This window comes from Thermobia domestica, chromosome 10 (assembly GCF_964235325.1).
Source record: "Thermobia domestica chromosome 10, izTheDome1.hap1.1, whole genome shotgun sequence".
NCBI classification, from domain to species: Eukaryota; Metazoa; Arthropoda; class Insecta; order Zygentoma; family Lepismatidae; genus Thermobia; species Thermobia domestica.
In genome coordinates, this window is record NC_137463.1 from 16,188,631 (window position 1) to 16,216,393 (window position 27,763).

The following is a 27,763-nucleotide window of genomic DNA, read 5'->3' on the forward strand; positions in this document are numbered from 1 at the left end:
GGAGAAAACAAGGGGGAGTTCGTTCTTAGATTCTGTGTTGTTAACATGTAAGCTAGCGTCTCTTACTTGATCAGTGGTGTCTAACCCAGGAGCGTGTGGACATAGTTCCCCGTGGATTCCTGTGAGCCATATTATAACTCGTGTGTGTAGTGAACTTATATTCTACATATCACTTCGAGTGTTAATAAGAATGTGTTACACAAAAGTATTTATCTGCAGTATTTGCATCGAAGACTTGCAATTAACTACTGTTAATAATGGAGCTTAACCATTAACGTCGCTTACTCTAACTTTTACTTTTCATAAAAGCGCCAACCGCCACGTTCAGATAAGAGCATATCTTATCCAAATTCCCACCAGTAAATATGGGGAAGCTTTATTCCTTTTAATCATGCCAGTAACACTACAAAATTAGCACATCTCTAGTAGAGATTGTTAACAAGGCCTGTATTGCCTATTACACAGAGCCTTCCTTGGGCTTATGTACAAGGCTACCAGCATCATTTTGAATGGCTTCATGGACATTCTAGATGCCTACGTCGGGATACATCATTATCCAGTCATTTATCGTAGTGAAGAACACTTACCCTCCATGGTGGAATAAGAATGTGGAAGGACTTGTGATGTGGATATAGAACTTTGTGTGTTTCCAGCATCTGTTTTAATTACAGGAACAGTGCTACGAACTAGCGATGCGATTTACATATTTAACCAATTTTGCTTCTTTATTAATTTGGTGGAAAAAAAATAAGAATTTGTAAAATTGATAACTCCTCTGAGACTGTTCAGAGACTATAAACTCTTCGAGAAATGAGGAGTTAAGATATCTGTATATATAATATATTAATTTTATTTTTTATTCAAAGGTCAATCAGACCTTATTTTATCAACCTATCACCCTCCCCACTTTTGTTGTTTTGGAATATAGAAAAGAAGTGTTTATGGTGTCTATAAATATATATATATAATGATATATAAAAGTTGTGTAAGTGTAAATAGTGGTGCACTACTAAAAGGAAAGTAATGTGTGAGTGTATTGGAGTGAGGATACCTAAATAGCTCCCATCTTAATGTGTTTTATAATTGGAAATAAAACCTACATCTCTATCCAGAATCTGTGTTCAACTCAATTGCTGCAGGGTGAGTACCTACTGCTAATGAGAATGTTTTGTTTTCAGGAGGGTGATACAGGGAACCATTTTCCCTTGTTTTGAGTATGACTGACTGGCTCTCTGCATGGAGCCCAGAGAGAATTAATGCCCTAGGAACTAGAATAACAACCATGAGTATAGTGAGCTCAAATACAGGCTGCTACCTGTAAGTTGTAACATTTAAATTTTTTTTTTCTTTTAACCTATTTAGTAATCATTAAACTGACTCACTATAGTAGCGTCCTTGGCCCTGGTTGTTATGCAGCTAACCCTGAGATCTGCTGTTCCATTATTCTAAATTTGTTATGCTCTACCGACATATTGAATGGAGTGGCGGCTCTTGCAGGAGAGAACCTTTATCTCCAAGAGGGAAGACATTAGTTTTAAACGTGTGTAATTTGCATTTTATTCAAATCTCTAGGTAAATTTGAATATCCCCAGCCACTCCACTCCACTTCATTTATTTTATTTTATTTTGTGGTGGTGTTCTTAGGTAGTAGTTTGTGGCTCTAGCTACCTGCACCTCACAGAGTACAATAGGAAAAAATAAAACCAGGTGCAAGGACCATGGTCAAGAAGGTAACCAAACTTTCAATATATGTCCAATATATTCCGTATAGCATAATTCCACTGATAACTCAAAATGGCCCAAGAAGTCAAATGTATTGTTTTTCGGCGGGGTGCTTCAATACTTCACAGACGTATACATTTCCTAATACACAGTATATATCAATAAACTAGTTCGTTATCGCGAATTGTAAGCTCATATTCATTATATGAAATCTTTTGGCCTTCCATGCTTTCGTTTTTATGAAATTTGCCGAACTTAGCTTTCCACTTCCCATATATCGCCTGTGTTGTAGAAGTCAAAAGAATTAAAAACTAACAAGAGCCTTATGTTCAACTATAATGTAAAATGTAGACATACGTTCTAAGAAAAAACATTAGCAAATGATTAACTAATACTCTTTAATATTCTTTTCTGAAGCTATAAACAGAATATTTTTTTGTACATAACATAAATGTGCATATACATTCAAAAGTAATCAAAAAATATGCATGTATGCAACACTGTTTTATTAATCCAAATATTCTCCATCAGATTGCTTTTGTTTTTGTAGTACTTAAAATTTAATTGACGGTTCTAATTGAAATGTATTAAGTTCTTCAAGACCAAATCTACCATTTCTCAGATTCTCTTCTGATTAAGGGAACTCCTCGCAGACAAACGCAGCTTGGGTTCTTGGGTGTTTTACACGAATCAGAAGATATCAGCCTTTGCGATCCCGTCACCTGATTACTCTTAGTCATTGATATAGTTCTGTGAACGTTGCAGGTCGATCGATGTTCACCAAAGCAATTATGATGACCGTGGCAACATTTATGTGTTATTGATTTAACTTGATGCAAAGGTGGTTTCACTTGATGATGTTGACAAGGCACATTTCTTTTCACAGATTGACGCAGTGACGACAGAGAACCTTCATTCTTGTATTTGCACATCACAGGCTTGTCAATTTGGTTTGATTTCAATGAAAATTTACTTCGTAGATTCATGTTTGATGACTTTTCAGGAGAGTGCCAACTGGCTCTTTCTGTTGGGATAGATTTTTTATCTGGCTTGCCGCAGTGAGCACATGTCGATGTTGAATGAGATTTCAAATGCTCCATTGTTTCACCTTTACTGCTGGAAGTACCACCCAATACAAGAGGTTCAGATGTGTTGAACCACGTTAGAAGAGCTTGTAGAACAGACTGTTGGTGATCAAAACTCTGCTCTTCATTTTGAGGATATATTTTGTCCCATAAGGACTGCACATAAGCTTCTTCCATCTGAGGATCACCTGCTTTTCTGCAGGAACATTCGGCCAATAAGTTTGTTTCATACGAATTGCCTAATTGGTTAACATTTGGTTTCACTCTTTCTACACGTATTGGTAGTGATAAATCATTTGATAAATGGAAAACAGAAGGTGTCTTTGATGTTGCTATCACCGGCTTCTCTTTCTTCGAGGAAGAATTATCAGAGTCATATTCAGAGTTCAAATACAATTCAGTATTTCCCTCCAAGTTGTACATGTTTGAAATTGGTACCACGTGTACGCATTCCTGTTCTTGATTCAAACTAATGGCTCCTTCTTGTTCATTCGCTCGTATGTTTGCTTCAATTTCTTCATTTTGTGCAATACTTTTGGAGTCTTCTTTAGTATCTTCATCCTGAACCTGTGGTTCCTGGGATCTCTTTTGTACTTTCTCCTGATTACGGGATTTAAATTTTTCATCGATATTCTTCCACGATACCAATTCTGATAAAAGTTTTTCTAACGCTTCTGTTCCTCTTCGTTCTGATTGACTGGAATCACTTTCTCGGGCTTCCGATTTGTTCATTTCAATAGGTCGACTAAGTTTATTCAAAATAGTTTCTTTTAACTTGTTCCGCAGATCAGCATTTGTGGATTTCTTGGAGATATAACCATCTGAAGCTATTCCTTGTGTTGCATACGAACCACTTGTGTTGTGTTTCAATGTTACTGATATGTTGCTTCCCTTTGCTGATTCTCCTAAAGACAAATTGGTTGCACTGGATTTATATTTGGTTCTATTTCTGTTGTTATTCTGGGTTTTCTGAACCCCGGCAATTCCTTTCGGTTTTTGTGTTGATTTTTGAGTGGCAGCCGTCGGAGATGGAGGTTTATTAATTTTGTTGTTTTTGTTCTCAGGAAATTTACCTTGATTATTTGGCGTTGAGGGCTTTCCCTTTCCCTTATTGCTTCTGAATGAGTGATCCGAAGCCGTGTTCACTCTTTCTTCAACACGTGAAGGCATAATTCGCTTATACTTGCTTATAATATCATAAAACTTTTTCTCGTATTCTCTTGTAAAATTAGTGGAATTGCTTTTATTATTATTGGATTTTTTATCGGAATATTTTGAGCTGTTTCTTTTATTAGTTTCATTATTATTTTTCGAGGGGACTATCTTTGTGTCACAGGTCTTTTCTTTTATAGGATGTAAATGGGGTGCCGATTTCGGTAAAACACGTCGTTTAAACATTTCTTCATCATTATTTGTATTTTCAATACTTAAACTATGCTTGGAGCTGCTGGGAGAAATAGCATGAATACTTGCGTTGTCTATACTGTCTAGTTCTTCCAAAGAATCCACCACCTCTACTTTATTTCTGCTTGATTTGTGTTGAGAGTTCTGAGAGCTGGCGGGGGAAGTAACACGACTGCTTACGATTTCTGAATTCTTGAATTTCTCTGAAGTTTTATTGTTATTCATTTTTCTTTGAATACTGTCGACTCCACGAAAATCAGTCAAAGTACATTTATCCTCAAATTTTCTACGAATCCCAGGAACTTTGTCTTTCAAAGTTTGATGCTTGAGCACCTTGACATTAACTATAGAATTTTTCATCATAAAATTCTCGTCTTTAATTGTATCTTTCTCTGTACAGAAGTGGTACTTTTTTAGAGGTTTTATGACAACTGAATCATCTTTAGTAGTGTTCTCTGATTCACCATGTAGAGACGAAACGGTATTTCCACTGTTTCTTGGAAATATCATTTTGTTCACAGTGGTTGAAGATTCATTTTTTCGTTTAAGAGGAAGCCTTTTATCAGATGAATCTTCGGTCGAATATGGTTTTATTTTTATCTGTTTCTTTGTCAGTAACTTCTTAGACATCGGAACTACTTTTCTTAATGTTCTTTTTGGAAACAAATTTCCATTAGCGTCATTCTGTTTCGATAAATTGTCAGTTGATGATTCCGTCGTCGATCCAGGCGTCAGTAACTCTTTACAGAATTCAATTTCTTTCGCTATTTTGTCTACCAGGGCAGCCGTTGAGCTCATTTCTTTATTTATCATCTGGTAGTAGTTCATGCTACTACTTTTCCCTATTAACTTTAGATGAGAGTCTTCAGCATCTTTTTGTATTCCCAATTTGCTAATCGAGTCCTTATTTTCAGAGCAATTCACGGTTTCTTTCATAAACGAGCTCACCAAATCTGTTACCATACTTAAGTTGTTTATAGAACGTAAAATATCTGCAACCGATTCTGTGAGAATTTTTTTGACAGGCTCTGAAACTGATACATTTTTATCCTGCTCAAGTCCTTCTCCATTCTTGTCCTTGTATTTGGGTTTTATCCTTCCTTTGGAAGTTTTTTGGCCCTTAGGTCGTTTCTGTAACGTGGTGTTGATTCGAGGAGTTGACTTCTCATCTTCATTATGTATGTTGCCATGAAATACAAATATCTCTTCGAGTGCTTTTCCAGAGTCAGCTTGCTGCGATGTAAAGTTGAAAGCTTTCGTTACCGTTGCTAAGGATTCAATTTTCCTCGAAGCTACCGTTGTGGTGGTGTCACTGTGTTTAGTATCGACTGATTCATCAACACCAACGTCATATGTTTGAGCTAATGGCAACACAGTATTAACATTTTCTACAGGCACATGATTAGAAACAGAAGGTACTTCATTTCCTAATAATATGTATCTCTCGTTCGAAGATTCATCGAGACCTGTGGGTTCAAACGAAATATAAGAGGAAATTCGGTCTTCTTCGGCAGCTCGATCTGCATTGAAGCATTTGCTCAATAATGAGTTCTCACTTTCATTAGCACCTTCCTGAGTAACCTTTCCATTGATTCGACTGCTTTTGGACGAGAGATAAACCGATGACTTTTTCAGAGCTAAACGTGAAGATGTTTTAATAATAGATTCATCATTAGGACACAGAATTCGACTAGAAATCAAGTGGTCATGGTCTAGAGACGCTTGTTGAGTTGATGATTCTTCCAAATAAGATGACTTATCTACTTGTTCGCTTGGCTGGTACTTTGAACATTGATTACTTTGGTCCATATAATGTTCAGCACTATGTATTTCATAAACAGAAAAACACTCATCTTTCTTTGCTGATGGTAATGCAGGTTGAAAATCTTTAAAAGAAGAAGAGGAAAGATATTCTGAAGATGGTTCAAGCATACCCTGTTGGCTAACAGCTGTGGAAAGAGAGAGAACAGAGTTGGACATTGGCATGCTTGAGGACTCGGAAATACACTCATCGGCTATTTGGGTCTCCTCTAGATTTTCTTTCGACTGCAATGAGACATTTTCTACTACAGAGGAACCAGAACCACTTAACTCGCCACAAAAGAGGCACAAACTCTTCCATGGATAACATTCTTTGAGTCCACTTACGGCTCGTAACGACATTTGATTGAAGTATTTCATTTTCTTCGTGTACATTATACCAACTTCAGTCAGCACAGAAATTTCTTCCTCGAGGTATTTCAATATCTTCTTTAGTTTAATGTTGTTTCGCCACTCTTTGATAAAAGTTCCGGTTAAAAACACGCTCGTCAACACGAATTCCACCAAAGCTACGTTTAACCAATTCTGGAAAATGAATGAAACGAGATCTCTATCGTCTTTGCCTACAGAATCCTGCATACCATTGCATTTCATGTGTCTCAAGTGTTTGGTTTTAACATTATTCAAATTAACTGACAGTTTACTTTCGTTGCAAGGTTTTAGAACTACTGAAAAAGGAGAAAGAAACTTGGTTTCAGAACAACTGAAAACAAGCTAAACAAACTTTATTACTACTAAGGAGAATCAGAAACTAAGGTTTCAAGGCCGATATTTCTGGAGTTTCGTTTTATTGAAGAATGAAAAGTGTGAAATAATTTTAATACATGGAGGTGGCAACTATGTAGTTTCAGCTATTCGCCACCTACATAACACATGGGCTGAAAAGTCCCGGGCCTAACACATAGATGGCGCTAGTTGTATTGCAGTCACCTTGTTTTCAGTGAATACTAACCTTCACAAGACAGCTGTGAGAATTTCATGATATTCTATTCATTCGTCTGTGAGTTATTGTGCTAAGAGTGACCCTACTTGTGTTAGTTTCAAAACAATGGATCAAAAACAATTTCGTGTTTTAATTTTACACTGCTTCTTGATGGGAAAAAATACCGTTCAAGCGAAGCAATGGCTTGAAAAGTGTTATGGGGACTGCGCTCCATCAGAAACAACAATAAAACGTTGGTTTGCTGACTTCAAACGTGGTCGTAGAGACACCGATGATGCAGAACGCAGTGGACGTCGAAATGAGGCAGTAACATCAGAAAACATAAAAAAAAATCCACAAACTTGTTTTGAATGATCGAAAAGTGAAGGTGCGTGAGTTAGCTGACATCGTAAAGATATCAAAAGAACGTGTTGGCTTTATATTGCATGAGCATTTGACTATGAGAAAGCTCTGTTCAAAGTGGGTGCCGCGTTTGCTCACTGTTGACCAAAAACAAGAACGTGTTGATGCTTCTGAGCAGTGTTTGGCCATGTTTAAACGTAACAAACCGGACTTTTTGCGTCGATATGTGACCATGGATGAAACATGGATCCATCACTTCACTCCGGAATCAAAACGATCGGCATCTGAGTGGACAGCAACTGGTGAACCTCGTCCAAAGCGCCCGAAAGCACAACAATCGGCTGGCAAGGTTATGGCCTCGGTATTTTGGGATGTGCGTGGTGTAATATTCATCGACTATCTTGAGAAAGGACATACTATTAACAGTGACTATTATATAGCGTTATTGGAGCGTTTGAAGGCCGAAATTGCAAAGAAACGACCGCATATGGCAAAGAAAAAACTTTTGTATCATCAAGACAACGCACCGTGTCACAAGTCAATAAAACAATGGCAAAACTACATGAATTGAACTTCGAATTGCTCCCACATCCACCGTATTCGCCAGATTTGGCTCCCAGCGACTACTGGCTGTTCGCAGACCTGAAAAAAATGCTCGCCGGTAAGAAATTTCGCACGAATGAAGAGGTTATCGCTGCAACTGAGGCCTATTTTGAGGCAAAAGATAAATCGTTCTACAAAAGTGGTATTGAAATGTTAGAGCGGCGCTGGACTGATTGCGTTGCTCTTCATGGAGATTACGTTGATGAATAAAGCTAATTTTGAACCAAAAAAACGGTGTTTTCTTTGTTAGGCCCGGGACTTTTCAGCCCATGTGTTAGTTGTGGTACATTGTGTGTATACCGCCACCTAGTTGTAGGTAAACACAAATGGTGATTCGTTTGGAAAACTGGTCTCGCGAAAGAGTCCGCTCAGTTATTCGATTTATATGGGTGAAATATGTAACTATGACTGAAATTAACCGGCAGCTAATAGAGGTTTACGGAAAGACTGTAATGTCTCGTCAGTATGTTGCAGAATGTTGTCGAAAGTTTGTGTACCCGCACACAACCCAAAAGACCACCATGCTGTTGCAGCAGTTTCTCTGAGACACCATTGACCACACTCCCTACAGCCCGGATCTCACTCCAAACGACTTTCACCTTTTCCCGCAGTTGAAGGAGCATCTAGGAGGCCGTCGTTTTGCTTCAGACGAGGAGGTGAAACACTTCGTGACAACGTGGCTTGAACACGCACGGACAGAATTTTCACCAGGAGGGAATCTTCAAACTTATCCAACGATGCGACAAGTGCCTCAACTGATATGGAGACTGTGTCGAAAAATAACCCAATGTGTATGTACTATCTGTTGGTTGTATGAAATAATATACACACGTTTCACTGCAGGCTTTGTAACCTTACTTTTTGATTACTCCTCGTGCTATTGATTGACTAACAAAGAGATTTCAAAGTAAATATTCAATTATGTTTAAAAATATCTACCTTCATACTGAAAACTTTCCACTCGAATGTATTATTATTATTATTATTATTATTATTATTATTATTATTATTATTATTATTATTATTATTATTATTATTATTATTATTATTATTATTATTGATAGCGTAACAAGAATGTATGCAGTGGCAGGGGTGTACTGGTTCCATGAAAAGAGCGCTGGTGCAAATATTGTGAATACGCCATAGAAAAGGCAGTAGAAAAGATATTTGAAGCGTCCCATCTTGATTAGTCGGAGACGGAAAGTATTCTGTCGTTTACTTTGTCTGTTTCTATAGACATCTCATATTATGTCTATCACCACATATGATTTTAACTATAACATACAAAGGAAGTTCAATAGGACACAGTGGATCAGTGGCAGAGTGCCTACCTCTGGTGAGTGGTTCGATCCCTGGCCGAGTAAGTTTGTGGTGGACAACGTCGTGTTTGTGGGTTTTATCAGGTTATTCCCGTTTTCTCCCTTATTCTCATTCCACCAATTCTTCCATCAGTAGCGTACGCAGGAATATATTTCGGGAGGGGTCCAAACTCAATATGACGGTATTTTATAATAAAATTCCGAAAATTGCCACTAAAGTTAGGCTAAATTTGCACAAAGATCGAAATTTCGGGGGGAGGGGGGTCAGGACCCACCCCCTGCGTACATCCTTGTTTTCTATCATCCCTCGCTTGTCTTAAACATCCCTCTCCCTTAGCCTAAAGAGCATAATCGTGGGTCGTTCAACTGGAAGATTCCATTTAATTTATTTTCAAAGTGACTTTAACACACTACGGGACTTTTTGTAAAAAAAAAAAAAAAAAAAAAAATGAAATATCTTTTACTTTTATACACAACCCCCCCTGCTACACTTACAAATTTATCCCAGGGTTTGACTAATGCCTGGCACGCTTCAGTATAGAAAGATTTGTCAGTACACATGAACCAATCTAGGACAGCCATCTCACCTCGTCATCACTGTGGAATGTTTCGTCACATTTGACGATATGACTCAGGATATACCGGCCTTTGACACAGCGGTCTTTCCATTCAACTCTTCTGTGCGCGTCGGCGGCGCGGTGGCTCAGTGGTAGAGCGTTCACCTCCGGTGCTTGGGGTCCCTGGATCGATCCCAGCTCGCGCCGTGTGGACTTTGTGGTGGACAAACACCGTGCTCGTGGGTTTTCTCGGGGTTCTCCTACTTCCTTCATTTCACTTATTTTTCATAATCACCGTCTCGTTTAGCCTAATCTTCATAATCGTGGGACGTAAAACTCAGAGATTTCATTTCATTTTCTTCTGTGCGAGTCAAAAGCGGAAAGCTGTTTTGGAATCCAGTTTGCACTAACTTTTGAAAACAACAAATAGTTATGAATTGTATTTACTATTTCTAACGCAATTTCAGGACAGTTTATGTGACGATTGTAAACGATAACCTGTTCAAAACGTCGAATGTTCCTAGAAATGAGTCTCTAGGCAGAAATCCACTAGAACCAGAATCGTCATTGGTAGGTGTACGGCCCAACTTTGAGGCGCTTCGAGCACTCAAATATCTTAGTGCTCGTATCGTATTATGCTCGTACTATGACTGAAGTCTTCTGTAGCTTTCAGCTGCTATTGTGACTTTATTCATTAAAATAATAATAAAAAAAAAAATCATCACCACACACTGCTGTCCGGCATCCTCAATCATACTCTCCGGACTGGCACGTGATATGAGCGCCGCCTACCATTAACAGGACATAGTTGTCAATTCCCACTGCATGCACTACCTCATCGGGATTTGATTTTATGACTGTAAAAAAAAAGTATCGTATTGGATTAGGATTTAGATTTTGGGCTTTTGGCATTTATGGCCATATTAGCCCGTCACGTATGAGAGATGACGTCCCTCGGCAATCACACTATCCGGGCAAAGAGAAGGAAGAAAGGAAGCGGGAAGGGACCTATATGTTAGGTATTTGTCTGATACACCTCATCCCAGGAAAACCTCATTCAGGATGGCTGGCTTGAAGAAGCTCTTTACACTTCTACGACCAAGTGCCCCCACCGGAATCGAACCCGGAACCGCTTGCACAGAAGGTGAGAGCATTAGCGACTATGCTACGCGAGGCCACAAGCCTCGTATTACGTTGAAAGCCGATTTTGAAGAACGAAAGAATAAAGATACTTCAAATACAAGTGCTGGTTTCAGTTTCATGCTTGGTTACAGAAGGCAGCTGCGGCGCCCCGGCATATAGGTTAGTCAATCTCATACTCTCCTTGAAAAGCTATTACTAACGAAGACTCACAAGATAAGCGAATTATTTTGTGTATAGTTTCAGAAAATAATATAAACACTGTGTTTCAGAGGAATTTATTAATTTTACTTTCATCATTATTGTTATTATTATTATTTTGAAGGTACCATAAAGGGGAGGGCACACCGGTTGACGGCAGGTCAGTCTACTCCTGAATGGAGCCGTCAAGAAAAGCATTCCATTGCTGCAAAAAAATTAATGAATAAATACATTGGTGCCGACTTGAAGAAAGTATTGGGGGCGGGGCAAACAATGAATAAATGTATCATCATATTCAGCTGTTTTCTATTAACTGCTTGCTGAAGGCCCCTTCCCACTTCCATATCTCGGTCCACTACTCCATTACTGCAACTTTGCGCACCATATTAATCTTTACTTTTCATATGAGTGCTACCAGAGTGTTGGTTGAAGCTTCAGTGCTCTATTAAAAACACCATTTTGAAAACGGCATTTTCTCTCGAATAAGAAGGCTGTTCCTAATATTGAAATAAAGGCACGACGAAGTTAACCAGAGAAATTATTGCTCCTCTTCGTTAATTCTTCCTCGACTGGAATATATTGGGGGGGGGGCGAGGACAGCACCTTTAAATACTGTAGGGGCCAAAAGTGTCCTGCCCCCCAAAGTCAGCGCCTATGGATAAATATGTTATGCTGGATGTCCAAGTTCTTTTTAATATGGCTGTTTGTACTGTTTGATAATACACCCATCAAAAACACGATAGACATTGCCAATCCTGAATCATTAGATCAATTGCTTTTATTCAGCATTTCCTATTGATAACAAGAAATATATGATTTCATTACTAATAGATATTTGAAAATCTTATTTCCCAAAGGAATCTTTTTTTTTTTTTTCGAAATGCACTTTTCAACAATTACTGAACAGTGATGCCAACCTGGATGCTTATAAAATCACATCTTGGAAGGCAAAAATTCCCATTTTGGTCTTAAATTTCCCATGCGCTATACTAATTACAAAATTTTCAAAAATATTTAGAAAATATGAAAAGTGAAACTACCATATGTCACTTATTTTCTGCAATATTTGGGTGAATTATTCGTAAAATCCAATTTTCTAAACTCCAAATAGCATTTTCCTTAATTGAAATTGACTATTAAAATTGTGAATGAAAACAATTAAATTTTGTTGTCAGAATTTAGTATTTTCATCACGCTTTGTGCCATAATGTTCTACACAAACTTCATTTTCCAGTTATTTCGTGTCGAAGTTTTAGAAATTAGCAGTTTCTGGTATGGTAATTTACTTTCTTCCGTTCATGATTAAAAAAAAAAAAAAAAACTCCAGACTATAATTTACGTTCTATGTTGCTTGCTTTTTGAGATTCACACGATCCTTTATAAGTCGTTTTCATACTAACATGCACTTTCAAATAACAAAAACTGATTTCACGCTTATTTAAACGTCATTAGCCTACTTCCCGCTCATAAAGAATTTTTAGATGTTGATGAAATAAATAAATAAATAAATAAATAAAATCCCATATATGCTGTTAATTTTGACGAAAATTCCTTCCCTTCACCCCTATTCAAAAATTGTCCAAAAAAATCACACAAAATGGAATTTCTCCCATGGGTTGGCATCACTGTTACTGAATCTCTGTGATGATCTCTGTCGAATTGTGCAATAAATAGTCGGGTAAAAATTAGGTTGGACCGCAAATAAATTGCAACAGAAAGTCTGACGATTCTTTCTTACTGAAAAAAAAAAATGTGATAAAAACAATGAAATAAATTTTACCAACGCCACTGTTGTCATAAGGCCGCCATAATGGAATTTAACAGTTTTCATAAAGTATATGCATTTTCTGACCATCACATGTGATGTAAATTAGAAAATTTACCTCATAATGATTGTAAAGATGATAAAAGTCATACAAAGATGGATTAAGGGCTGGGCACCCCGGGCAACTGAAGAATTGTGTTATCTCTAATATCTATGACCTACAATTAAATTGTATGTAACCATTTCTATTAAACAATGATAATTGTTTATTTTAGCTTCTATTTTTTAGGATTTGCTGACATCAACAGAAGGATAACTGTTGTTGGATGTTATGAAGGTGGAAACTAAAAACCATCCAGAAAGCTAATCTCAAGTTCTGTTGTGTGAGAGTTACTGAAAGAAAGTTTGGAATGTGCAATAACTTTTAAACGTCAGCACATCTGATCTGACAGTAGACGGGAGAGAATGTTGTAAAATAGTGTTATATATTTGAGGTGTCATCTGTACTGTTCAATCATAAAACATTTTTAAAGGAACAAGAAGTGCTTCAATTACATCTCACCTTGTAAAAATTAAGTGCCTAATACTAAAGTGACATTTCATGTACACTTCTCCAAGATATAATTGCACGCCGAAGTCCCTTAAGATTCTAAGTTTGGCAACAACGCATTCTGAGGTAGAGGAGGGGAAGGAATGAAAAAAGAAACAAGACTTCTGAACACAGCTCACAGTTTGCTGTTTGAAATTCTCAGTTCCTCTTTTGTTATTACCTGACCAGGATATTAGTGCGGTTTTTCGTGGACGGCGCTAGTGTAGTGTTTACATCAGTTTCGAGGTAAGCGCGGTGGGACAGGGGAACGGAGAGCGTCACTCTGCAGTGTATCCAACGATTTTCAAAAGTTGCAGTTTACATGTTATAAGTAGCCTAATCTGTTTCGCTTAATAAAGAACTCCATAAATTATATAGTTGTTATTGAATGCAGTAATTGTTATTCCTGCAGTAATGCAGATGTATTGTGGATAATGGCATATGCATGGAAATTAACAATTTAAGAACAAGATAGCATACAAGTGAGTTTCTACCGTGTATTAAGCAGATTATATATAAAAAAATGATTACGTTTTATTTGATTTCATTATAAAACAGTAGAAACCTGTAAAACTCACAAGTAAACCTTACGTTTGGGTGAATCGAGTTGCTGACTCAGACACATATGAGAAATTAGTACTAAATGTGTTCAGTATTTCAGTGAAGTTGTAGGTGCGAAGCTCCAGGGGTTTAGAAGATACAGCTACCAGAACATCACATGGAAGTACAGAATAGTTGTCATACAGTTGGAGGTAAAAGCTCTGTAAGACCTCTTGTAACGACAAAAGGTGAATGACAAATATATGGGTACATATTAGGACTAGGGAGAATTCATATAGTGAGGGTATACCTGACGGCGGCCATCTTGAAATCCGCCATTTTGAATTAAGGTTAAGTTTTTAAAATAGGAATAGGGTCATGTGATACATGATTTAAGGCGCAAATTTAATCAGAAGAACAATGGTGACGTTAATTTTGATTTACGTGCAATTGGTAAAAAGTTACAGGGAAATTAAATATTGTTGCAGCATATATATTAGTCCTTTACCCCACCTTGTAAATTTTGTGTTAATGATAATAATTAAATAAAAAGCAGGTGTATAAATATTAGATCTATGGTAAGAGTTGCCTTGATGGCGGGCATGTTCAAATCCGCCATTTTGAATCAGACAAAGGTTTTAAACAAAACGCAGAACAGTGACACCTTATTAATAGCAAATTTTACCATAACTCCAACGGTAGAGAGAGAGAGAGAGAGAGAGAGAGAGATGCAAAAAAGCCGGCTTTTTTGAATCGATGGTTTTTTGCACATAAAAAGCCGGCTTTTTTGGGAAAAAAACGAGAATTTTGGAAATTTTGGCTTTTTTCATTTTCATGATTTTTCTGTTTAAATAGCTTTCTTATAGTATACTCTAAAGTTAAATAAGATTCCATGACCTGAATGCCATATTTCGCTCTCGAATTCACCATCATGATGGATGGAGCACATGGTTTATGAATTAAAGTAAACATAAAGTACGTAGTATTTGAGGGCAATTTTAGAAGCTATTTAACTTGATTTTAACTTCTGAATTATCGACATTTTTTTCTTCTCTAGATCATTTCTTTTTAATCATCCGTGTTTCACTTTTTAGAGCTTAGTACTCTAGCTTTTAGCACATAATTAAACATGTTTTTCAATATATCCATCAGAGCGTATGTTTTTCAATATATCTGTCAGAGCGTACTTCCACATTTCCGTTATACTGTAGCTGTGCAATGATTTAAGAACAACCTTCCGGACACAACCTTCAATACCGTTTGATAGAAATAATTAGTATCGGATTTAGAAAAATATTTGGAAGGTTTTTTTTTCTGAATAATGTTTGGTTTTTCTAAAAATTTCTAACTTTTATTTAAGAGGAGTTTAAGTTTATGAGTACAGGTATAACAAATATTTCGTTTCGTTTGTATATTCAGCTATAATCGTCCAGATATAACCTTGAACATCATTTTATACTGATAATCAGTGGCGGATTTAGAAAAGTATTTTGGGAGGGGCTTTTCTTATTAATGCTTAGTTTTCTAAAAATTCTTAATTTTTTATTTGAGGACAGCTTGAAGTTTATGAGTAAAGGCAAAACAAATATTTAGTTTGTTTTAGAAATTCCGTAATTTCGGGGTAGAGGCTTCAATCCGAAAGACATCCCCACCCTAACCCTCTTCGCAAATCCATCACTGCTGGTAATTAATAATAACAAAGATTTAAAAACGATTAGAAAGTAAGTCGGCCAGGACTCACAGTACACGCACTATCTCTACATTCACAGATGGAATTAAGAAAAACTTTTGTCAAAATGATCGAATGCGGGATTGAATTCTGGACTTCACGATAGAAGCGCGAAAGATAACCACTCACTCCTGTTTGTTGTGTAGTGCTTAACTTAAATGTATTCTCTCTCTCTCTCCTTCTCTATGACCACAAAAGCTCCCCATTGACTTCTGTCCTTATCCAATTCAATCCAGTTTCTACTTTGTATTCCTATTTCTGCTAGAGCCTAGATTTTCCTAATGGATGTTTTCCGATTGGGTTTCCAGTTAAAACTTTGAAAGCGTTCCTACTTTCTTCCATTCTGGCTACATGACTTGCTCATCTGAGCCTCTTAGACTTGATGACTCTAACGATGTTTGATAAACTGTATAAATTATATAGTTCCTCCTTATGAAGTTTCCTCCATTCACCATTCTTGTTCCTCTTGGGTGCAAATATTCGTCTCAGAACTTTATTCTCAAATAATTTCAGTCTGCGTTCTTCTCTCAACGTAAGCGACTATGTTTCACAACCATAAAGCATAACAGGCATGATATTCATTTTATATATTTTAAGCTTTAAATTCCTTGACAGAATTCGCGGCGACAAAATATTTTGAACTGAATAATAACAAGAATTCCCTGATTTCAGTCGACATTTAATTTCTTTGTGGGTATGATTTTGGTCTGGTAATACTGATCCAAGATATTTGAAAGTATCCACTGTGTCGAAAGTATTAATTGATATTTTAACGCATTCATAATTTGCCGTATTACGATCCTTGTGAACTTCCTTCTATTTAGATTTATTTGCATTTACTCATGTCCCTGGAAGCGTTTAATAAGGCCTCTGCATTTCTTTCGATTGTTCTCCTATCAGATTTACATCATCAGCATACTCCATAACCTGGTGAATATCATTCAACTTTAGGCCCTGGTTCCTATCTTTGATTTATCTTATAGCGTACTCCGGAACAAAGCTGAATAATAACGGCGATAACGCATATCTCTGTTTCAGGCCAATCTCGACGTGGAAGCTCGCATTTTTCTACTCGGACTTTACTCTGGGATTCACTTAAACACTTAATAAATCTAGCTCTTTTGGTATTCCAAATTCTGAAAGAATGTTGTACAATGTTTCCCTCCTAACCGAGTTGTAAGCCTTTCTAAAATCAATTAACAGTTGATGTACTGGGTAATATATTCCGGGTGCAATGCTTTTGCGCACACTTTCTTCCAGCTTATCATTCCATGCAGATAAGAAGCAAAACAAATAATCATTTTAATGCTTTTGCGCACAAAATGGTATGCAACGCTGCCAATTCATTCTTTGATCTTAATATACATTTTTTTTTTTTTGCAAAACAAGACAGGACTCATTTGATTAAATAAAATAAACTAATTTATTAAATTACCTAAGTAACTCCAACTACCTTACTTTCTTGGCTTCTTCAAACACACTAACTCACTTATCTAACAGAATACATAGCGAGACAGCAAGTGGTTCCTGATTGGTTACCGCCAACATTAGATTATGTCTTCTAAATATGAATTTGTGGCTACTACTCTAGGCAAGACTACTCTAGGAAATTTAAGTTGTGAACTATCCATAAAAAAAGTCAATAATGTTGAACTCAATTTAATTTCTATGCTTTTTACGTTTTTGGCTAAAGAAATTTTTGGACTCCCGTATTTATCTCCAGAGCAAATACCAGATGCCTTTGTTGATCTGATTTCGGTGGCACCTGAAACCAAAGGATTTAGATTTTCAGATTATGTGATGAACAACTACATCGAAGATAATTGCAGGTAATATTCTGGTTTGATAAATGTAAAAGATATAATGAATTTTGGGGGCAATAACTACCCTGTGGCTTACACCCGTCCCGATCTGGGAAAAACCACTTAACTTAGTTTTAACTATTAAAGAATGATAAATATCAAAATTAAAGAGGTAGAGGGTCTCCAGCCAAAGTAATTAAAAACTGTCTAGTATATAGGCTAGAAGCATTCTCGTTTGAGAAATTAAAGGCATGAATATAGAAATAGCGCACAGAAATAGTAAAGTATTATATGAAATGAGATCCGAAAATTAGTTTCTACTTTATAGCAGTTCTGGAAATCAAAATATTATTTCAAAATAAAAAATTAAACGGTGATAGGATATGGTATTCATGATTACCTTTTCTTTTCAGGTATCCTCCAGTGATGTGGGCTTGTGAACCATCTCCAGCACCTAGGACAACAAATGGACCAGAATCTTTCCACCGTCACTACAACAGCCAGTTCTATTCTAATGCACCTGATGTCCATAAGGTAGTATCAGTGTTACTTGAAATACAGCATGAAACACGTTTGAAGATCGCTTCGGTACGGAAAGGTGATTCGAAACCACAAAGGAAAGAAGAAATTCAAAGGAGGGAACAAATCATTAAATTATACAGGTACTTTCAAAACTCCACACACAGCAAAGTTTCGAGAATGAAATATCTTAAAGTTGTAGGACACAAATTTCAAGGACTAAAGTTGTAAAAAAATGTACCATACAGCAGAATTGAATATAATAAACATTGAACAGCAGAATTGAATATTTCTTTCGTATCTTTCATATTTACCCTTATTCTCTAAAGTATTGAAACTGTGCGCAACTGCATGATTTGCTTAAGCATGATTATATTGAGATTTGGCAACGTCGCATTTAAAAACTGTGCGCAAAACCACGATTTTATACTTTTCGATCAGCTGTCAATCAACTACAGATTATCGTAGATCTTTGGGAGAAAACTGTGCGCAAACGAAGTGCACCCATATATTCCCATTTCTTTTCGAGTATTTGTCGAATGGCAAATATCTGGTCGATTTCGACTAAATCCACACTGATAATCCCCAATAATTTCATCTGCGTATGGGGTCAATCTTATTAATAGAATGTTAAGAAAAATGCCTCGATAATTATTACAATCAATTTTGTCGTCTTTCTTGCGAATTGGAACAGTGATTTATTCTTCCACTCTTTTTAAATGTATTCCATAGTTTTTCCTTTTAGAAAAAAAAAGTTTCGTAACTATATGTTAAATTTTCTTGTTAAAAATTTAGAAACCTTCAGCACTGGGTAAACCGTGATGGTGGTTATATATTCTACAGCCTAGGAAACCATACACTCAGATGAACCGTCTATTACGTATATGATCCATGAACAGAAAATTCGATACTTTCCTGATTCTGAACAAGCTTAAGGAGCAGTCAGTGCATTACAGAATTTGGAGCTTTACCGATTTTGCAGATCCGAAGCACCTGATAGGTGGTAACAGATTATTACGTATGTGATCAATCAGTGAAAAATTTGTTCGAAATATTCATACAATGTATATGAAAGTTAAAACTTAACTGAAAACTTTCAAGAATGTACAGAACCACTCGAAACGAAGCTCTTGATGTGCAGATTTCTCTCATGGTTTTCTTTATTTTGTTTCAAAAAGAGGATGTGTGATATTTTGAAGTAAAAATACTACATACAATTTTGCTAGTTAGTTGTGTATCATTTTTAAAGTACTTATTGTATATAAGAGGTTAAAATATTATTACATATATTGGTTAATCCTTTGGAATTCATAATGTAAATATGTTAAGAATTATTATTATTATTATTATTATTATTATTATTATTATTATTATTATTATTATTATTATTATTTTGAAATTCATGGTTTATTTTCGACGTTTCAAATTATTATTTGCATCAACCACTATTTAAATGAGTTTTTTGTTGTAGAGAAGCGAAACAAAGTCTGCTTTATCAGTTTAAAGCAAAATTTTCAAAAAAAAGCCCAAAATTTCCCAAGCAAAAAAGCGAAGCAGAAAAAACCGAGTTTTTTTTTCAAAAAAGCCGTTTTTTTTCCGAGCCCTTGCATCTATATATATATATATATATACAGTATTAGACTGGTAAACAAGAAATAAAATTCCAGTTTCTCATCTGAAATAAACACTTCTGCAATTTAGTTTAGACGAAAACCCCCATAAACAAATCACAAAAAAAGCCAGACAAGATCTTAGTCCAAAAATTAAGTAATAGGCCTATTACTGAATTTCAGTTTCTGCTAATTCAGAAAATATTAAAGTATTTTTGAATATTATATTCAAAAATAGTTTTCATTACAAAATTCATTCCGGCAACCTTAGTTCATAAGGTGCATGTAATAATGGTATGTCAAAGTGTGTGTTCCTTCTTACGATTACCCTAGATAGTTCTCAGTTACCTTACAATTGGCTGCAATTTGTATGAACTATATATATTACATACAATTTGATTATCTTAGCAACAGCTATGAAGAAAGAAAGAAAAACTCCTTCACAGGTCATGTGTTGGTCAGAAAATGTACAAACTTTCAGAAAACTGCTAGATTTCACTTTGGCGGCCATTTTCCAATGTGGCGGCCTTATGACAACAGTGGCGTTGGTAAACTTTATTCCATCGTTTTTATCACTTTTTTTTCAATAAGAAAAAATTGTCAGACTTTCTGTTGCAATTTGTTTGCGGTTCGGTCAAAATTTGACTTATTTTTACCCGACTAAAAGTACACACAAGTGGAAACGTTTTTGATAGAAATTACAATGTACAATTGGTAGTTTCTGCCTTGCTTTAAGAAATTTTCTTCCACTGGCATTTGTGTTAAGAGATTTTTTTTTTTTTTTCTAAAGTGGCACATTTTCAGAAAGGTTTTCAAGTCAAACTACTTCTCCTTCTCATGTAAAATTACAAATTGTGAAAAACGTTTACTTTTGAAAATAAGCTCGTTATTTTGTTTTAAATTTTGACTAATCATGTGTAATATTACTGCATAAAATCTTATTTTGATTGGTCGGTTAGCCTATTTTGTAGTTTACAGCGAATTTTCAGTACTAAAGACGTGGGATCTAAGCCAGATGATCTTCCACCGAGGATAGAACTCGTACTTCTATCAAAAGGCAATAACTCTTAACTACTTATTCACGAGAAAGCAAAGAACTATATTTGCTTCGCCTTCTTCTACAGTTTAATTTCAATACTGCAGGCTTGATTTTATTTTGGAGTCTTATTATAGGTATAATTAACAATACTCTTATCACCCCGGGCATAACTTTTAGGTCTGTTTGACAGCCCAGATAAACTTAAGCATTCTAACAGTTTAGTGGCCAATTAACGAATAAGATGTCACATCTTGAAAATTTTGTGTAATTTGGCTCTGTATATGAATCCCAGATACATTAGAATATTTGATTAATCACATACTCTGTCCAATGATACTGTACTCCTTCCACTTTTAAGTTCTATATCTGAAATTAGTTACCAGGACGTAAATACATCTACTGTATTTAAATACATACGGTAAATATATATATACCGTAAGACGGGGTTACTTTGCACCAGATTTAAGGGATTTTAACATCCTCAGTGGCAAATTTACATCTTCTTTTTACACTCATTGAAGGAAAATATACACCGCCCAACAGTCACTCAAATGCATTTGTGCTTATTAGATTGCAGTATTTAGTGTTTATTGAAGATAGTGCATACACAGTGTTCCTACTTGTTGGTCAATCATTGAACTACTAGTATGGCACTGTCTGTGCTTGATGAAAATTGTGCTTTCCTCGTGTTTTAAAACTTTTTTTTTTTACTGAGTAAACAGGGCTGATCAAAATAAACAATTGCTCATTAGTGTATTGTGGAAGACTATTTTTATTTGCGTTAAAACGTATTTGAGAAAAAACATGTACAGTATACTGTACATTTTACCTTAGTCCTGTGGAGAAGTTCTACTCCATGCAGTGTATTTCTGGTTGGATTCTAGTTGCAACGCAGATAAAAATGAAAAAAATAAATCTTTCAGTTTTACGTCCCACGTTACGCCGGCCAGGGTAAATGGAGGAAATAGTCGAATGAAAAAAGTGGGAGTAAACGGGCGAACCCCGAAAAAACCCACGCACACGCTGTTTGTCCACCACAAAGTTTAATGACGAAGTGCAAAAGTGGCAAAGTAGACCATCTTCCTATTCATGATGGTCGGGATGAACCAACTCGTCGCAAATATCATACATACGGAAAGTTCAGGTCTCTCTTTGTCAAAAATACCAAGTACATTTGTGTCTAAACTAAAAAAGAAATTGTTTCTATGAATTCCACCAAAAGTGATTTCTTATGGTGCGTAATCACAAAAGAGACAGAGCTTTCTATAGTACACTTTTTCATACTCGAAAATCTAGTACAGTGTTCTGAAATTGGTCATTTTATGTGTACTGTATACAAATGCTACAGAAAAAATGTACATTGTAATGTACATACATTTTGAAAAAATATATGTAGATGTATATATTTTTAAATTTTTCATTATAAAATACCTTAGGAGTCCAAAATAAATGTTAAGACGAATAATTATAATTTTATCTCAACTAAATCAATAAGGGTCCCTAAAGCATACCTAAGTTCGATGTACAGTATACTGTACAAATTCACAGAGGAGCTTAAAGAAAATCACATGTAATTTAAAAACGTAATGACTTAGAAGATTGTATTTTAAACATATGATAGCTAGATATATATATATAAGGAAAACATTCATGCAAGTGCATTAGTAAACATCCAGTATAACCATAGTTATTGAAATATAAACTTTGGTGCATAGGTGGGAATACTTTGCACAACATACAAAAAAAAAAAAAAAAAAAAAAGTTTGTTCAATATACGAACATAATGTTTCTGTGCATGTTTTCCCTTCAGTATTTATACATTTCACTTCCTACACAAAACTACATGCAGTTTACAAATTTTGATATTAGAATTATGGTACTGCTATCAATACCTAGTATGGATTATCGATATTTGTAAAGAAAATTATGTATATTCTGGTACCGGCACAGGAACCATATTCTGATAGTTTAGCATATGTCCCACAAAAATGCCAACTCAGAAACAGAAAAAAAAATCCCCGTGAACTGATTTGCCTTGGTTGCTCTTTATGCCCAAGAATATTATCCCAAACGTAATCAATGGAATATTTATGGGGTTTGGAACTCTCAGGCTGAAGCCCACCCAAATTGCATAATTTCTTTTTCAAAAATCTAATGTTAGTCATTTCTATGCATATAAGATTCAAGTCCCCTCAAACTATTTTTCTAGATCTACCACTGTTCGTAATTTATTTTCCAACAAGAAATCCATACCGACATCTACCTAAATAGAAATTTACCTAAAGTTAGAAGGCAGGTGATATCAGCAGTAGTAATTTCCTATCTGATGAGTTTGGACCGGTGCAAAGTAATCCCGCCATTATACACAGTAGTATTCTACGAAACTAACTTAACTGTTACGGACATTTTTGTAGGTGATTTCTCCCAAATTTTGTCGGCCTTTACAGTGACTGCTTTCCATACCTCTATAACAACAAACTCTCCGGGTATTTAGAACTGATGTTAACCGCCAATGTTGTAGCCAAAATACAGTTAGATGTTCTACCTCACGGTGACAGTTAAAACTTTCTCTTTACAGTTCACCGACAGAGGGCTGTGCAACTCTTTAAATACTTTGTGCAAAGGTACCCCTGAAGTGCAAAGTAACCCCGTCTTACAGTATTTGAAATGTGAGATTTTATTCAAGAGACTTTGACCTACTGAAGAAGACATGTCTTACCGTTGAAACTGCTTAGGACTAGAGTTTAAGGCAACGCATTCACGAGTTAACGTTAGTTTAATTAATTATGAAACATTTAAGGAAGTAAAAGAACAGAGAGCACAGGGTAGGCAGAAAATAAACATTGAACATTGTTTTTAGTTTCTGCAAATCTTGATGACTTTTCGTGAAAGAATATTACAGTGAAACCTCCCTTAACGGACACCTCTACAAGACGGACAGATTTTTTTGTCCCGGCAAAAATATAAGTTCTCTTATGGAACAAAACCCTCCCTTTTACGGACACTCTCAAATACGGACGCAGACAGTCCTTTTCCCCCCAAACATTTCACTAACCTCTTCATAACGGACAGGAATTATTCTCGGTTCTGCGATATATTACAGTGGACAAGAAAGTATTTTCCCCACAAGGGTATCTATCATGAAGTCTAGACCTGACGAACCATCAAACAGAACAGCTTCAAGCTGAACTTGAGATTTTTCTTTGTTTCTTTTTCTGCCCGCAATAAGCTGCTTTCTGGTGGAAATCCTAGAAAACCTTCAATAAGCAATAACACTCATGCAGGTCAGTCGCATAGCCAAGAATTCCTTACGAAAGATCTTCCCTTCCCTAACAAATGTAGTTCTTTTTCATCTGGACCTTGCATCTTTCCCGCCAATTTCATAGATAACAAAACAAACATTGTTCGTTTTCCAATAACATTTTTCAACGAGCAATGTTTTTGGAAAAGGAACATTTTTCTTCTGTACAAATTGGTGTATCAAACAGTTGAACAATTTTAAAAAATGCCATTAATCGCGGTGACACGGAAGCTCTCCAATTGATCCAACAGTTACAAGGAAATTTCGAACAGAAACTAGTGACCGTTATTCATGTTCCATTACTGTCAGTTATTCAGAGTTTTCACTGTATTTTAATTCTGAAAATAGTAGAAATCTGCATACACTACAGCAGAGTTCTTTAACCTGGGATTCTACGGTTCGGTGCATTCTATAATCCAGCACCAATCGAGCCGCTCGCATTTATTTTGAGTGGCTTGACCTTGACCGGCAGGTCACATCCCCATGCCGTAGGCGTCGGAGGACCACCGATGGGCAACTAGAGATATCTTGCCAAAAACTTTCCGTTTTGAAAATTATACCACCAGCGGCAGAGACGCGACAAAACGCCAATGAACAACAAAATTACTCCCCCAGAAGATGTTAAATCGCCTATATGCATAATTTATTACATTAAGGAGAGTATAAAAACAATTAAAAAAAAAAACGTGCCCTAGAGTAGACGCAAACCACCAACTTTTCGATTAGTAGGCGCGTGCTCTTCCGACTTGGCCACGGAGGCGATGGACAAAACGTCGCTCGTAGAGGCATAAATCTTTAAGGTATTTCTAATTTATCAATCTAAGTGCTACTGTAACCGTGTATATTTGACTATAACGATTTGAAATTAGATAAAATCCGTTCGCTATATAATTTTATAACAAAATGACGCGCGTCTATTTACTTTATTTCATGGTTTTCCCATACTCACTGGCAAATGATCGGCTACAGCTGCCATCTAAATTCATACAATTATACACACTCATTTCAAAATTTTTCACAGGAACAATTCGTCAGGAAAAATAACAATATCCGCATGCACATGACTGGCGATTGTTCGTGTTGGTCCCTTCGCGATTCTCCGCGACGAATCGAAGAAGCGCAGACCAAAATGAAGTCCTCGCTGCTACGTGGTGGTAACTTCAATACTCCGACTCTAGATATCTCTTTCGACTCGACGAAACCCTGCCGCCTGCGGCAATCCTTCAACGCGTCGCTATAGCGACGATCGACATTTACCGGCAAGTGGGCCACTAGCTGTTGGCGACGTTTACGGCATGGGGATGCCACTACGCTACTCTTGTTGTTAGCTCACTTAATGTTTATTGTGAGTTAATCAATTTTAATTTCATTAATTGATTAACTAATGATTAACGTGGAATCCGAACATGCGCTTCCGTCCGGAATCGAACCTAGGTCTCCCACGCCAAAGGCGCGTACGGTACACTAACCGCTTAGCCACGAAGGAGCTCAACATTTTACAGTGCAGTACACAGTTATAATACTGAGCACACGTGTTATGTAGCTCGTGCTTCCTGTTTTCTAATGGGCGAGAGATGTTCGCGGATCCCTGGGCTAGAAAAGTTTTTAATGCCTGTTCTTTTAATAGCTAATAATAATAATAAATTTTTGAAATCAATTAATCTCAACGATGTTATTACTGCTAAACAAATAAAAAATTTGTTTACTTTCATACTGCCTGTCGCCTATTTTAGTGGAATAATATTGCAAGAATAGATGATAAGTTTGTTTCAAGCCACCATTATGTAATGTTTTATGTAAACAAATCCGAATTCATAATTGTTTGTATTTACATTGAATCGATGGGTCATTATAAAATCAGTGTCAAGTTGTATTTAGGCTCATTGGCTTTCTGAAGCCCCTGAAAGTCTTCCCTGGGTCTTCGTCCACTTTTGTGACGCTGCTGACACAACAAATGAATAATAATAATAATAATAATAATAATAATAATAATAATAATAATAATAATAATAATAATAATAATAATTATTATTATTATTATTATTATTATTATTATTATTATTATTATTTTATTATTTTCAAATAGTTTAATATTAGAAGAAAACACAAATTCTTATTATTTCTGAAATAATTCGGATTATGTTTAGCCTAACAGAAGGGGTCCAGAAGCACGTAAAAAATATGAAAATTTACAGGGGAAATGGATGATGCAAGTACTCAGACCTAACATAACGTAACCTAAGTTAACCTGAACTAACCTAAACTGACGTAATATTAATAGAAATAAGCGAAATTATATTACTTTTTGGAAAATTATGCTGGCCCCCTACACTAACATAATCTAACATAAATTAACCTAACCTAACGTAATCTAATCTAATCTAAACTAAACTAAACTAACCCAAACTAGCCTCATGTGAACAGAAATGAACGAAATTGTAACATATTTAGAAGCATTTGCTGGACCCCTTCTGTTAAACATTAGCCAAAGGGAGCCAGCGCTTGGCAGAGCCCTTCTATCTCAACTGTGTCCCTTTTGACGCTGATGTTGATGTGTTTTCCCGTACCTCCCTTGAAAGAGGAGAGACAAGTTGCTGCGGTCGAAATCTTTTAATTGTTGGATGCGGAAGCATTGTCACAATGAATTATTTCGCAGATTTCGCTGTGCTCTGTCTTGTTACCCATTGTAAATAACCTACGATCTTCAATTGTCAAGACCGAACGACTGAATGGCAAATTGGCAACACAGCTGAGGTCATTCACTTCTTTTCCCCAAGCAAAGAGAGGGTTTCCTCCGTCAGAGAGTAGCGCTGGTGACAAATGTATGTTTCACATATTTTCCGAGGGCACATCTGAGATAGACAGGCTCTAGCACTATATTGATGACCCCCTTCATCAATGCTAAATGGATCTACGCCCTACAGTTTTTTTAAGAGAATAAGAAGAAAATTATTGAAAGAATTGTAATTTTTAAACAATCATTTCAAGTGGTATGTCTAAATGTGACCTGCACGAAAGTTTTAGTCAATTATTTCTAGTGTCATTTTAAACTAAAGTTTCATTGTCTTACCAGATGAATTTAATTTCTGGCCAAATTCGAATGATACATTATCAGCATAACTGAAGCACAACAAAATATTTAAAAGCAAGAACGTTGTCAAAAGAAGCGAATTACACTTCATCACATAAATATTCATTTACAAACATTATGTTTGTAATGTAAAAATAATACATCTAATTTTCATTTTTTTTTCACTTCATAATAACCAAATATAACGATAATGAACACACTGGTTCTATCTTATTCTTATTCTTCTTCTTCTTCCGATCCGCACTAATCTATTTTCAGATGCAGATGTTAGTCCAAGTTGCCGACATCCTCACACTTGTTTTGTTTTTCTCGTTATTTGTCTTTTTTTTTCTTTCTTTCATATCTTCAATTGAGGTTTATGTCTACAAGAGCACACCTAGGCCTCAGTCACCTATACCACCAAGTAATATCATTAATTGTTTCGTATTGTAGTACAGGAGATGTCAGGTAACGTTTCTTTCAGAAAAAATGTTCCGTGAGCACACTTAATATTCGAAGAGGCACATACAGATGTGTTCAAATTATTAGACTCAACATTCAGTTTCTGAATATTCTACTATTCTTACAATATGACGTGAGAAAATACGTTCGAACTTAGTCCAAATTACTACTTTGTAACTCTGTCCTAATTTCTAGTGGGT

At 36.0% G+C, this 27,763-nt stretch overlaps 1 protein-coding gene across 2 annotated transcripts; it reads right to left on the bottom strand.

Moving 5' to 3' along the window:
* Window positions 1-2,101: 2,101 nt before the first annotated feature.
* Window positions 2,102-27,330, bottom strand: LOC145662318 (uncharacterized). 2 transcript variants are annotated; one of them, XM_081727767.1, is made up of 2 exons: window positions 27,102-27,330; window positions 2,102-6,697 (listed from the first exon to the last, which is right to left on the bottom strand). In XM_081727767.1, the coding sequence occupies exons 1-2, from the start codon at window positions 27,226-27,228 to the stop codon at window positions 2,331-2,333; spliced, it is 4,494 nt and encodes a 1,497-aa protein (XP_081583893.1). In that variant the 5' UTR covers window positions 27,229-27,330; the 3' UTR covers window positions 2,102-2,330. The 2 variants fall into 2 exon arrangements, with proteins under 2 accessions (XP_081583893.1, XP_081583891.1); XM_081727765.1 differs by having other exon boundaries at window positions 2,102-6,700.
* Between the last annotated feature and the right edge of the window lie 433 nt (window positions 27,331-27,763).